Source organism: Sciurus vulgaris (assembly GCF_902686455.1).
Source record: "Sciurus vulgaris genome assembly, chromosome: 7".
Taxonomy (NCBI): domain Eukaryota; kingdom Metazoa; phylum Chordata; class Mammalia; order Rodentia; family Sciuridae; genus Sciurus; species Sciurus vulgaris.
In genome coordinates, this window is record NC_136467.1 from 7958315 (window position 1) to 7972372 (window position 14058).

General features: G+C 50.6%; 2 protein-coding genes across 2 annotated transcripts in view; one reads left to right on the top strand and one right to left on the bottom strand.

Annotated features, from left to right (window-relative positions):
* The window catches only part of IGF2R (insulin like growth factor 2 receptor), a 100898-nt gene that overhangs the window by 64497 nt on the left and 22343 nt on the right, over positions 1-14058 (bottom strand). The window contains exons 3-7 of the mRNA XM_079146596.1: positions 12910-13034; positions 11974-12072; positions 6413-6545; positions 2912-3041; positions 1258-1363 (exon numbers count right to left, since the gene is read on the bottom strand). Coding sequence (XP_079002722.1) covers positions 1258-1363; positions 2912-3041; positions 6413-6545; positions 11974-12072; positions 12910-13034 — 593 coding nt within the window. The remainder of the gene's footprint in view (positions 1-1257; positions 1364-2911; positions 3042-6412; positions 6546-11973; positions 12073-12909; positions 13035-14058) is intronic.
* Positions 3436-4193, top strand: LOC306665246 (prefoldin subunit 3-like). The gene has a single exon (XM_079146595.1). It carries the CDS (start codon positions 3439-3441, stop codon positions 4027-4029), a length of 591 nt encoding a protein of 196 aa, XP_079002721.1. The 5' UTR covers positions 3436-3438; the 3' UTR covers positions 4030-4193.

Genomic DNA, 14058 nt, shown 5'->3' on the forward strand with positions numbered 1-14058 from the left:
AGAGTGCTCAACAAGTCCACCTAAGTGCTTAGACAGACCTTCCTAGTAAGCACTGCAGGACCCAAGCACACTTAACCCCGCCTGCCCAGCAAACAGCCAGCAGGAAAGGAAACCTCCAGCCCCACCAGCAACACGCCAGCCTCTTCTCTTGACACCAAGAAGAGCCTGAGACCCCTGCAGGAAAGAGGGAAATTCCCCATTCTCCTAAGTGCAGGAGCGTGAAACAACTTACAAACACAGAACAAACGGGAACTCCAAAACCACTACCGGCTTAGAAGATTTCAGTTCTTGCTGGAGGTACCAACAGAGTGCAAATAAGCTTCAACATTCACACTCGGAACCGAGGCTGCATAGTGAGCTAACACAGGGACACAGGAGGCTGGGGACAGCAATGGAAAGCTGGGCCTCGACTCCCCTCTGTCCCAGATCCACACCCCCAACACCAAACCGGAAGCTGCCATCCTGAAATCAGAGGGCATGCCACATTTGTTTGTGGGGAGGTGGGGCATCATTCTCTGGCAAGAAGAGTTCAGCCCCTTCTACGTCCTTCTACTTTAAAAAGGCAGAAATAAATTACAGGGAAGTCCTGCCCCTTCCTTCCCATCAACACCTGGCTCCCTGTTTAAGCACTGTTGAAACAGCAAAGTGACCCCTACACAGGCCTGGCACACAGGCCACTGGGCGAGGAGAACCCAAGGCAAATAAGATTCAGCCACTAGTCTCAAGGAGGCCGCAAGTGCACCAGAAATTGAAAAGGTACCCAGAGGGGTCTGGGGGTGTAGCTTAGTGGTAGAGCGCTTGCCTGGTGTGCATAGGCCCTGGGTTCTAGCCCTAGGACCACAAAAACAAATTAAAACATAAAAGCAGCCAGAGGACAGTGACAACAAATTTGTCCACACATGAAAGGAGACAGCAGGCAAAATGGGTAGGCAAGAGAGGCAGCAAAGCTCCCCCACAGGAAATCCCAGACTTGAGACGATCCCTAAGGACTTCTCGACTCCTGCCAAGATCAACCCAACGACAAAAAAAAATCTCTCCACAAACCACTTAAAATCATCTCACAAAAGACAAAACACCCCACTTTGTCCCAGGCAGAGCCCCTCCTGGAGCCCCTTGTGGCTGGGTGAGAGCAGACATGGAGCCGGTCAGCTCCCCGGAGCCCAGGCCCTGTGGAACACCCAGCCCTTCCCGCACCAGCCACCCACAACCCGCACACACAGGGACCCAGGCTCGGGTCACCTGAGACAAGGCACTCACCTCTCTCCGCTCAGAAGGGCACATAAATGTAATCGTCACCGCAGGGCTGTGACCCTCACAAAAGTCTGGCTGTCCCATGCCTTCCTTCGTGTAACTCAGGACAAGCCTGCACGAACGGCAGAGAGAGTGTTAGGACGGGGTACAGGACTTTCAAGTTCACGCGCGCCCTGCACACTCAGCGTGCTCACAGGGAGGGGACGGGTGACAGGAAACAAACTGGAGAGGCAGCCAAAGGACAAAGCAACTTTATTTTATTGATATCCACTTGGAAAAAAAAAAATTTGAAGTATACTTTGATGAGCACTATTGTTGAAAGTCAAATAAACCAGATGACCAACATGTAAACTGAAAATACCAAGAAAAGCCGAGTAAAACAGAACATTCTTTGTGAATGAGCTAACACAACTAAACAGAGCCAAGCAGGCCAAGCCCGTTTCTGCCCAGGAGGCCACAGGTTGGCTCCTCTGTAAGCCACTCTGAGTGCAAGCTGGAGACCCCAGAGCGCCGGCCCAGCAGGCACAGGCTGGGGCTCTCCTCCAACGCCCGAGCCCCGGGACACTGTGCCCACCAGGACACAGCCAGCGCTGGCTGGCAGGTTCCGACCTTGCTGGACGCACCCAGGCTCCCTTGCGACAGAACTGCTGACAACAGATGACCTGCCTCTCCTCCCAGACAAGCGAGCCTCTAGCTGCACAGTGCCCTACGTTTCATGAAACCCTCACCAACCCGCCGGGATCAGTCCCCCTCCTGTCACTCGACCCCCTCAGGACGCACGGTGAAGCCCTACGCCCGTCTCGGCAGTGCCTGCACAGGGACTGTGAGGAGGCGAGTGAATAAAAACCAGGTCAGATGTGTGGGCCCTGCTCCAACATCACCAGGGTCCTAATGACATGGGGACACAGGGATGACCACGGGGAGAAGGGAGAAGACGCCGTCTGACGAGACAAGGACCTCAGAGACACCGACGCCGGAACACCCTGCTTCAGACTCCAGCCTGCAGACGGTGAGCGAGCACTCTGCTGTGCGGCTGCCACCATGGCGCCTTCCTCAGCAGTCCCAGCAGGCCACACAGACAACGCCCCACACCTCCCCTCGAGGCCACGCTCTGCTCTCGCTGTGGACAGAACTGCCACCTGCACCTGCATGCGTCCTGCGATCACCCAGCCAGGCGAAACACACTGCCCGAAGGCCCCCAGGAGGGGGAAAGCCCAAGTCCTGCTCCGTCTCCAGGCTGTGGTCACGTACAGCGCGTAGAGAGCAGCACTCCTGCCAAGCCCCCCGTCACGAGGACCCTCCGCACCCTGCAAGCTGCCCTCCGAGATCTGAGGCGGGAACTCTAGACGCAAACGCAACCTCACAGGCAGCAGAGTCACAATGCAAAGGCGCCTTGGGTGAGTGCCACTTCAGGAAGCAGCAGGTCTGTGCAACGGGCAGGGCCTGGGCACGGGTTTTAGCTGAAAAAAGAGGCACGACCAGGAAGAGCAGCAAGCAGACTAGCCAGTGGGGCCCAGCAGTGGCCAGCGGTCTGACGGATGGGAGAAGTAGCATCTGAAGGCCTGTCCCTGCCCTGCTGGAAAAGCACAGCACCCGCTAACGTCAGGCTCCTGCTGAGGACGAAAGACAGACGCAAACCAGTCTCTGGCCGTGGACCCACCTATCTTCGCTCACTCGCTTCAGTCCTTCCTTGGGCTGCCCAACATCAAAGGCCTGGTCCCCTCGCAGTAGGCAGGCAGCAGTGCCAGCAGGACAGGCCCGCAACTGTGGACTTGAGTTCCGGAGTGAGTCTGTAAAACATCACACCACATCACATCAAAATGGGTTAAGCCACTGGGTGCAGTTGTACACAATGACTATCCCAGCTACTTGGGAGGCTGAGGCAGGAGTATCACAAGCTGGAGGCCAGCATCAGCAACTTAGCAAGACCCTGTCTTAAAAAAATTAAGGGTTGTGTCTCAGAGGCAGAGCACTTGCCTAGCATGTATAAGGCACTGGGTTCAATCCTCAGCATCACATATAAACAACTAGATAAAATAAAGGTCCAACAACAATTAAAAAAAAATTTTTTTTTTAATTAAAAGGATATAGCTCAATGGTAGAGCACCCCTGGGTTTAATTCCCAGTACTGTTAAAAAAAAAAAAAAAAAAAGTAAAAAATAAGTTTAAATAAAGCAGTTTCTCAAGATGGCGGCCTCTAAGGACGGTTGCGGCGTAGAAGTGGCTTCGGGGAATGGGCGGCGGCTCCACCTGGGGATTCCTGAGGCTGTATTTGTGGAAGATGTAGACTCCTTCATGAAACAACCTGGAAATGAGACTGCAGATACAGTATTAAAGAAGCTGGATGAACAATACCAAAAGTATAAGTTTATGGAACTCAACCTTGCTCAAAAGAAAAGGAGGCTAAAAGGTCAGATTCCTGAAATTAAGCAGACTCTGGAAATTCTAAAATACATGCAGAAGAAAAAAGAGTCCACCAATTCACTGGAGACAAGATTCTTATTGGCAGATAACCTATACTGCAAAGCTTCGGTTCCTCCTACTGATAAAGTTTGTCTGTGGTTGGGGGCTAATGTAATGCTTGAATATGATATTGATGAAGCTCAGGCATTGTTGGAAAAGAATTTATCGACTGCCACAAAGAATCTTGATTCTCTTGAGGAAGACCTTGACTTTCTTCGAGATCAATTTACTACTACAGAAGTCAATATGGCCAGGGTTTATAATTGGGATGTAAAGAGAAGAAACAAAGATGAGTCTACCAAGAACAAAGCATAATGCTGAAAATTAAAAATGTGGTTCAGTTTTGCAAACATGTTATTTTAAATACTTCAGCATTTATCCTTAAAGAGTAACATAACTGAATGTTTTTTTTAACAGCAACTTATCAAAACTTTAAAAATAAACACCATTTTATTTATGTATAAAAATAAAATTAGTTACAAATAAAAAAAAAAGTTTAAATAAAGCAGATTTAAGTACCAGAAACAGTCCTCACATGTACTTTTTAAAAAATATTTTTAGTTGTAAATGGACACATTACCTTTATTTTATTTATTTTTATGTGTGCTGAGGACAGAACCCAGGCCCTTGCACGCGGGAGTCCAGCCCCTCACACGTACTCTGAGGCCCAGGGTCCTTTCAACCAAAACCACTGAGTTGCCAAACCTCCACAAGCAACCATTCTGAGGGCCTGCAAGCCACCCCCTCTCTGCACACGGCCCAGGTAAAGGAACAAAGTGCTGCTCGGCACTGGACCCAAGAGGTGGCCACCCTGGCAGACCGGGGTCCACTGCACAGCTCCAGCTGAAGACTGCCTTCAGCATCAGCCCCTTTTAAGCTGAAAAGACTGGGAAAAGCCCCAGAGAGGAGCGGAAAGAGCCAATGGCTGGAAGGAACCTACAGAAGCCCTGGGCTCACGTCCCAGATGGAACACGCACGCTCTCTGACTTCAGTCTACCCAGACCATCCAGCGGCCAGCGTGCCACCTTCCGGGAGTGAAGGGACCAGCGCCATGACACGCCCATGCTGCTCCTGGGCACACCGCACTTCCTTGACCGCCGAGGGCCAGCCAGAACTGCTGGGTCTACATGACCACTGCGCATCCCTACCCGGCCCCAGGGACGCAGGAACGTGGGTTGTTTAACGCTGAAATCCAGCCCCAGAAGCGTCACCCAGCACACGTGGTTCAGATGCTCTTTCTCCCAAGGCTCCTGCCACGAGGAGCCGCCACCAACATCACAGAAATGAACCTTCAGCTCCGAGCCCAGCACACGGGTGGCACTGCGAGGCCCTCTGTGGGCGTCTGCCTGCTGCCCAGGCCAGCCCTCCCCAGAGCCTCCCAATTAGACTTGGAATCCCCAGGCAAAGGAAAGCAAGCGTCCCTGACCAAAGGAGGTCACACACAGGGCCGCCAACCTACTCCTGAGGGATGAGGGACGAGGGTCATGTTCAAAGTCAGCTGGAGGCTACAGGCAACTTCCTGAAGGTGAGGGGGTAAGTTGTTTGTTTGGTTCCAAAGTTGCTAAAGTTCAACCCAAAATGTCAGTAAATTAGAAGAAAATAACTTTTTAAAGAAAATATCCAGTAAAGTCAGATAAAACTCTATAGGATAAAGAACCACACGTCTGTTTTCCAGATTACAACAGCATATTGTTTCAGAAGTTGATCATCTATGAGGCTCTTCGACTTTATAACCAAACTCCAGTTGCCAGCTAGCCCTCTTAGAGACGCTGTCTATCCGCCTTTCTTCAACAGAACCACGGCTGTCCTTGGAGGAGGCAAGAATGGTGTGATACTCTGACGCACAAGGCGTGAACATTATCACTGACCCCTCTGGTGAGTGGGTATGAGGTATATTTGTCATTTTTAACTGTTCAGAAATAAGCAACAGAGATGGCATATGATGGATATGCACAACTTAAAGGATACTGCAAATTCAAAACTATGATTTCCCAAACTTTTATCAGACCAAAGTCTTATGTGCTATGTGAGAAATATAAACATAAGGAAAACTCTAAGAATGACCTTTATATTACTTAATCATCCGAAAAGTTTACTCAGCACTATCACTGGTGGCTCTGCACAGAGACCAGGGCTGGCCTACCGACCACAGCTCAGCCCCAAGGGAAACACGAGACAGGCAGGGCGAGGCTACCTTCCAGGCTCAGTAACACTTCCATGCACTCTAAATAAAGGCCATTTCTTCTCAGCATTCGGGCAATTTGGTAAAGATACCACACTCCTCACACTCATTCTGACATCTACAAAGGAAGCCACAGAGAAGTCACACAGCCCAACATGCATCAGGATCAAGTACCCAATATGTTTGTCCCTTGGTCCCTTTTACCAAGCCTGCCACTCAAAGCCAAGGGACTTGCACGCATAGCAGGCTAGACCAACCCTTCCTCACTGCAGAACCCTGAACCCAAAGGGTCCAGCACAGGGAACAGACAAAAATCTGGATGGAACGCGGGGCAGAGGAGAGGCACAGCATCAACACCTGCAGGGAAGGAGCAGGGGCTGGGCCAAGACCACACCTTCTGGGAGGAGAGCACCCTCGGAGGGCCTAATGTGACAAGACGCCCACCTTGGAACACCGGAGAAGGTGCAGCCTCTCAGGTCATCTCAACCGGCACCCCACCCCCACCAAGAGGCTCACCTATGTCTCTGCAGACGTTGATGAACAGGGATGTGTCCGGATCAGAGTCGTCCACCAAGTAGCCGCCACTTATCTTGATGAGCGGATTTAAATCGTGCTTCTTCAACTCTCTGTCAAACACATAGCAGGGCACCTGGAAGAGAGGAGAGGGCATGAGCCACCTTTGCCACATGCCCAGGGGCTCAACGTCACACAACACTGGTCCATCTCCTAGGGCTATCAGGCCAAGACGACCCTGGAGGAGAGAGGAAACAGAGCGAAGCCGACAGTGGTTCAGGCCTCTGCTGTCCCGTGTCCTCCTCACCAACCCCAGGGTGGCTCGCCCGCTTTCCCTCGGCAGGCCCCGAGGCCCACTGCCTCGCAAGGTTCCTCCCTTGTCTCTTAACGCACTCCGTTCCCATCCTCTTCTGAAACTTTCAGCAGAATTCTTGAAGGTCCCTGTTGGTCATCTCTCTCCCTCCCTCACCTCCCGCTCTGCCTGGACACTGTCCCCATGGGCTGCGCCACGCCTGCACACACACCGATGTTCCTGCCGCCAGAGCCGATGCTGGCTTCTTGGCTTCCCCTCATTCAGCTCCACCAGCAAGAAACACCCCCGACGCTGGCCTGCTTCCAGAAGCCGTTTCTGCCCTTTGCTTCCTGGACACCGAGCGCACCTGGCCTCCTGCCCGCTGCTGGCTCTTCTCAGCCTCCCAGGACTTTCCTCATGGTCCTTCTACACAAGGCTAAACAGAGGTGCTCCATGCCGTGCCTCAGACCTGCTGGCCCTCTTGGCGTCGCCCTGACTGGCGCCACACACCTGCAGATGGTCCCCAGACTCAGCCTCTGGTCCTGACTTCTCTCCCATTTCTCCTGCTTTATGGAGCCAACAAGAGATGCAGAGTTCCAAGCACAGACACGAGACAGAGGCTCAGGTTCAAACCTGGGCTCAAGCACGACCGTGAGCACACTGACCCTGGTCAAGTGGGAACAGAGAGCATGCCTGCTCGCAGGGCTGGGCTGCGGCGAGGACCCAGTCACCGCACGTGCAGCCGCCGGAGCAGCTCCCCAGAGTCCAGAAAGCGCTCCTGCTGCCATGGCCATCCCCGCCATCAGCACGGGACACACACATGCATTTCAAATTCCACATACGGAACGGGGGGCTTTGATTTCTCCCCAAACATCTCTCACCTCAAAGGTGCCAGTTAACAGGACGATCCCTAAGCCAGCTGCTGTCCAGGACAAAACTGAACAAGCTCCACCCCTTGCTTCTTTCACATTCTAAATCCAACTACTGGCAAGTCCCGCCAGTTGTACCTTCAAACTGAGCCTGGATCTAGTGCTCTCTCTTCACCTCCACTGTTTTAGTCAGCTTCGCTGCTGCTGTGAGTGACTAAAGGGCCAGCCCAGGACACTTGTGGAGGAGGAAGAGTTTATTTGGGGGCTCACAGTTTGAAAGCTCTTAGTCCACACGAGACCGGCTCCATTCTTCAAGGTTCGAGATGAGGCTGAACATCAGACGGGCGAGGATGGCGGAGGGAAGCAACTCACGTCACGGTGATTAGGAAGCAGGGAGAGAGAGACTCCACTCTCCAGATTCAAGAAATAGCCACAGCCACACCCCTGATGGACCACTGCCTCCAGCCACCACTCAGTTAATCCCATCAGGGAATAACTCACTGATCAGGTGAAGATTCTCACAACCCAATCACTTCTCCTCTGAACCTCCTTGCACTGTCTCACACTTGAGCTTTTGGGAGACACCTCACATCCAAACATACATCCACCATCACCACCTTTTTCCAGACCACCAGATCTCCTGCCTGCAACTGCCTCTTAACTGGTCCCCTGGTTCCGGCTTTGATGCCCTCCTAGGCCCCAGGCTGAGTCTGCACACCAGAATCAGTCTCTCAAAGTGAAATCAGGCCACGGCACTCTTTGCTCCAAGCAGCTTCCCATTACACAGAGAACGAAATCCAACCTCCTCTACTGCCCCCCTCACTGCACCCAGCACGCAGGCTCCCGGTGGCCCTGGAAACCAGATGCTCTCTCCGTCTCTCCCCCTCAACTCATTCACTCTTGGGTGAAATGTCACCACCTTGTAAGGTCTTTTCCGAAATTTTTATCTAAAACAGGGCTGTCCACCTCCATTGCTTCACTCAGCCTTATTCTCCTTCCCGGCTCTGAGATGTGTTGTACCAGATACTGGTTTCCTCCAGTACGATGTGGGTTCCTTGAAGACAGAGCCTTTGTCTAGGGCGGTAGTGCTAACTGAGGCTCAGGACAATGCCGAAAACAAAACAGGAGCTGTGCCAATGTCTGCTCAATAAAATATGGAGATCGGTTCCTCCCGGGAGTCTTCAGTCACCCTTACTCAACTCTAGACTTATTACCACACCCTCATCTCCAGGAATTAACGGCTTTTTATTTTTAAAATGTCAAGGAACCCAATACAGTTGGCAGACCCTGTGCTTTAAGTGTTGGCTCTTTCTGAAGCAAAGCATGCAAGCCCAGGACACACCAGGAGTAAAACAGGTCCAGTCTCTAAGGGAACCCCATCTACTGCCAAGACTTTATGTGAAATACCCTCAGAAGTTTTATTTCCAAAACAATACACTGGTATCATTTTAAATGTCCCAAGGAATATTCTAAAAATTCATGTTCTCGATGCTCTGTAATAATCTCAAAATATTTAACTTTATTACTTTCCATGGATAAAATCCCTAAAATTCCATCTTTCAGAACAATGCAATTCACAGGCAGTTAAGTACAAAAGTTAACTGCTTACGATTTAGCTTTCAAGTTTTCCTAGAGAGATGCTATCGAACCAGCAGGAAAGCTTTAGCCCGCTGACCTTCCTCCGCCGCAGGCCGGATTCCAGAGATCTCACAGACAGCTAAGGGAGGATATCAAGCAGCTCTCACCTCCACACAGCCTCGGGGCACAGGGCTCCTTCCCCGGATCCCTAGGGCAAGATCTCCCACCTGACTGCTCCTCAGGCAGAAGGACTGGCACTGTAACCGACGAGGTGGGGGAGGCAGGAGGCCTCCCGACCGGCCAGGAGCACACAGGCACATGAGCCCTGGCCGGCCAACAACTCGATCCCACAGAAAGGCAACGAGAAGAAAAGGTTACCACTGTCCATTACAACCGGGTCGCAGGAAAAAGCAACACGCGTGTCCCTGATCCCGCAAACCTAAAGCTTTGCTCTAGACCCGCACTCAAGGCAGCTAGCAACTTCAGCTGTCCCGCTTCCCCAGGAGGTTGAGTGGACTCGCCTAACAGTGCTCCACAGACCCCGGTGCATCAGAAAATCAGTCAAGGCTACTGGGGACATCCCCCACTTCTGACCACACTGCACAGAGCAAAGGGGACACTCAGAAGGCCAGAATCTCACAGCCTGGGAGGGGTGTTTGCCAGTATGGCCGGTACTGTTATGTCTCTTGATCTTACTTACAAACTAAACTAGTAAGAACCCAGGAGACCAGTTCTGCCATCTACGTGTCTCTAAGAGTGCCAGCGTAGGGGACCTACATATGCAGTGTTTTAAAGAAATATTTATCTTGAAGACCCCTCCCAGGATCCACCGCGATGGACACAGCAAGGGCTGCTTTAAAGGGCTGTCTGGAACGCCCATAAGGAGAGCCGTCAGACCCCTGCACAACTGCCCAGGCAGGCCTGCCTCTGAGGCGCCCACGCGGCGTGGGGACGCGACTCTGTCTCTACCACCAGTCGCAATTTAAGGATGGTGACTGTTTGACACGCACATAAAGCCTCGAGTTTATCTTTCAAGGTTGCCACACCGTAGCCTAAAAGGCAGGGTTTTTCACAGAGAAGACAGGACAGAGCGCACGAGCTTCATCAAGATCTGCTGCTGGTGGCAGCGGGACCGTGCTCTCCAGTTCTTCCCACCTAATACAGCCATCCCTGCAGCGGAAAACGGGTGAGCCAGCCAGTCCGAAGGTGAGTCTCCCTCCAGCCAGTCTACAGGCTCCCTGAGGCCAGAACCACCTGGAAACATGACAAGACTCTGCCTGTCCAGTCCACGACAGGCTCTCAACCATGAAGGCCGCCCACACCTGGAGAAGCAACCGAGGACTGCAGTGCTTCTCTTGCATCTTCACGTGGACTGAGAGAAATAAAGGTCACTGACGAAAACACGGACTCCACCTCCCACCCCACCCCACCCCAAAACTACTCAGAAAGAGACCAGCACCTTCCCTGCCAAGGGCCACATGGAAAATATTTCAGGCTCTGTGGGTCGCACTGATCTGTCACATATTCTCATTCTTCTCACAACCCTGTAAAAATGGAAACGCCATTCTTGCTCAGCCCGCAGGCTACGGTCTGTGAGTTCTGACTCATGGAAAACGAATTGCTGTGTGGTTATTTGGAAAGCAGCTGTTTCACAGGCAAAGAAACACGTCAACTCGGCAAAGCGAGGTAAGGAGGCACTCGGATAAAACAAAATCACGAGTACAACTAGCAAGCTGGAGAACCTCAGCCCAGGAGAATGTCCATGGGGCCAAGAGAAGACTGGGGCCTCATGGGACAGCAGACAGGGCCAGCCAACCAGACGCTTTCGGATGACCACCCCCAAGGATTTCAGCTTTGAGACGCTGTTCCTACCACTGACAGCGTACTGCCCAACAGCTTACGTTTCAAAACTTCCTTAGGTTTAAATCTGACATCACCTCCCAAATATCAGCCTTAATCCATTCACTTTAAACTTTTCTTCACTGAGTGTCTTTATGCTCTCTTCTGAAGGCGACGCTGCCCCTTCCACTTCACTGTCTTTTCTTTAACAGATGGTCATAACTGCAAACTCAGTGATGATCTACTAATCGTCACTTGATTTAAAAAAAAAAAAACAAACATCTCTCTTTACCCTTCTTAAGCTATGTAACAGTAGGCTGCCAGTAAAAAATCACTGATCACGGCCATCTGCCAAGCGCCCAGATCTCAACGGTCTCTGATCCTTAAGAACAGAAAGCTAGCCAGGTGCAGTGGTGCACACTCGTTCTTCTGTGACAGGAGGCTGAGGCAGAAAGACCCTAAGCTGAAGGTCAGCCTGGGCAACTTATTGAGACCCTGTCTCGAAACAAAAGATAACACTGGGTACGATGGAGCTCAGTGGTAAAGCACCTGTAGGTCCCACCCCAGTACCCCACAGGAAAGGAACGCCAACAGAGAAGCGCAAGAAGAATCAGTTATCTGAACAGGACAAGCTTTCGGCAGGGCTCCTGCAGGACAGTGAACAACTGAACCCAGGCCCACCCATGTGGCATGGCTAAGTGCACTGCACAGATCCAAAACCCGAGAATGAAGCTGCCTTACATGGGTGAGCCGGTCCAGTTCTAATCTGGACCAAAAAATCACAATCTGTGACATTGTAAATGCCCTGTCCTAAAAATAAGAGCCACCCAGAAAAGCCATTACAATTAAATCACATGGTATCTCTACTCAACTGCAGTTTGAAAACTAAAAAAAGATATTTCACCCCAGAAGGTTGGAAGCAGTATTTCAAATCCTAACGGTCTCCAGAAGAGACTTCACACTCACATGATCTCAAGTCCTGTTACCTCTTTATTAGCTTTGAAGGTGTCCTTCTTGCAGGCTGCTGTGGTCCTCCACTCAAAGTAATGCACACATTCCGTGGCAGTCACAAATTCAGGAGTTCCCTATTTAAAAAAAAAATCGTTAGCATATCATATGAGGCTTCTTTTTTAAAGACAGAACACAGTAAAGGCTACTGACAATACAGGAGACAGCAGGGGACACCACGGCTTTAGTTAAACTAGGTCAGGAGATTCCCAGATTGGGAAATTCGGAGACAAAAGCTTCCTGAAATTCAGCTCAATCTGAGTGTGATCAGTCCGAAACTGCTCCACTGCCCCAACAAGCAAGCACAGCAGGCTTCTGGGACGTTGGCCCCAGGGTCTTCTGCTCCCAAACCCCAAATGTGCTCTGGATCAAATGCCAGCAAAATCAGAGGAGGAAGGCACAACCCTCGTGCTTCCCGGGAGGGCCCCTGCGAGCAGCTCATGTGCATCTGCATCGGACCCAGTCTGAACACCATCAGCCCCCATCTCTGACCAGCTCCTCTGCCAGACTGCACAGCGCTGACTCCAGACTGGTCAGCCGTGACACCCCTGCAAGACACGCCACTCAGGATTAACCCTGACACTCCCACAGGCAAACCAAAAAGCTCTTCACAATTCTGATTCTTGAACGGTGAACACGGAAATCTTAAGGGAAATTAAAGTGAAACAGGAGCAGCTTACTCCAGAATATAAACCTTCACGTTTCATGCTGCTGTAAACAGATTCTCTTTTAAGATCTCAATGCAAATACCAGTACAGTCAATGAGCTGATCCAAAGTTAACAACACTGGTTCTATTTCAGAGGTCTTCAGGTGAGACCTTGTGGGTCTGAAAATGCAGCAGTCATAGCTTTAAATCCTAAAAGGACACTTAAAAGTGCTTCGGCAGCTTCTCTCAGCCTGACCTTCCACTCACCAGGGTTTTCCCACACAGGAAGGTGATGCTGCTCTGGATTCTGTGGCCTGTGCTTTGCTGATCACAGCTGACTGTCGTGTTGAACTCCAGAAGTGACCTGGTTGCACTTTTCAAATGAGAGTCGCCTGTTTAGAGAGGAAAGAGAATGAGCAGGCTATGAAACATACGTAACCACAAAGCTACTTCCAAGGAGAAGCAAATTCAAAGTGGCACTATCATTTACCTGAAAGCTCGTAAACTTACGAAACCCTCCCTGCCCCAGAATTCTCTACCTCAGGAATGGCATCCCACCCACCCTAACTGTTCAGACCCACAACCTGACTCCCATCGTTCCCTCATCCACTACATTCAGACACCAGGAAGTTCAGCTGCTTGAACCCCGCTCCCTGCCCACCTCAAACTCATCCGCACTTCTCCAGCCCTGCTACCACCAGCATACATCACCTCTCCCAACTGGTCCCCGCCCTCCACCCTTATCTTGTCCCTCACCATCACCCTTGACCATTCATCTTCTACCAATGTGATCTCCAAAACCATAAATAAGAATGTATGGCTCAAATCCTTTAATGCTTCTCACCCACATGCTGCAAAATCAAAATTTTTAAAAGGCCCACATGTAGGGTGACTGTGTCTCAGTCTGTCTGGACATAACTCTAAGAATTCAGAATTAACTACATAAAAATATGATCAGGGTTGGTACAGGAACAGGTAAACTGACAGACTAGAAGAGAGACCAACAGACTAAAAGAAAGAGCACAGAGACACACGTGTGCATCAAACTTTGATCAGGAAGAAGTACTACATCAGATGGGGGTGGGACTGTTCAACAAAAGGCACTGGAAACAAAGTGGTCATTCACAAGGATAAAGATAAAACTGGACCCCTGCTTACCACTGATACAAAAATCAACTCTAAGTGGATTAAAGATGCAAACATCGAAAAGCAGACTTTAAAAACTGGTTGAAAATACCTTTTATGTCTTAATGTAGAAAAAGATTTCTTAAGACTCAAAAACTTTCACTAACTACAATAGGCAAGATTAACTCTTAAGAAATTTACCCAAAAACTAGCCTAAAGGAACCCAAAAAGTTATAAACTAGGAGATCCACAGACCTAGCAAAGAACTAACATCAAGAATATCTACATACA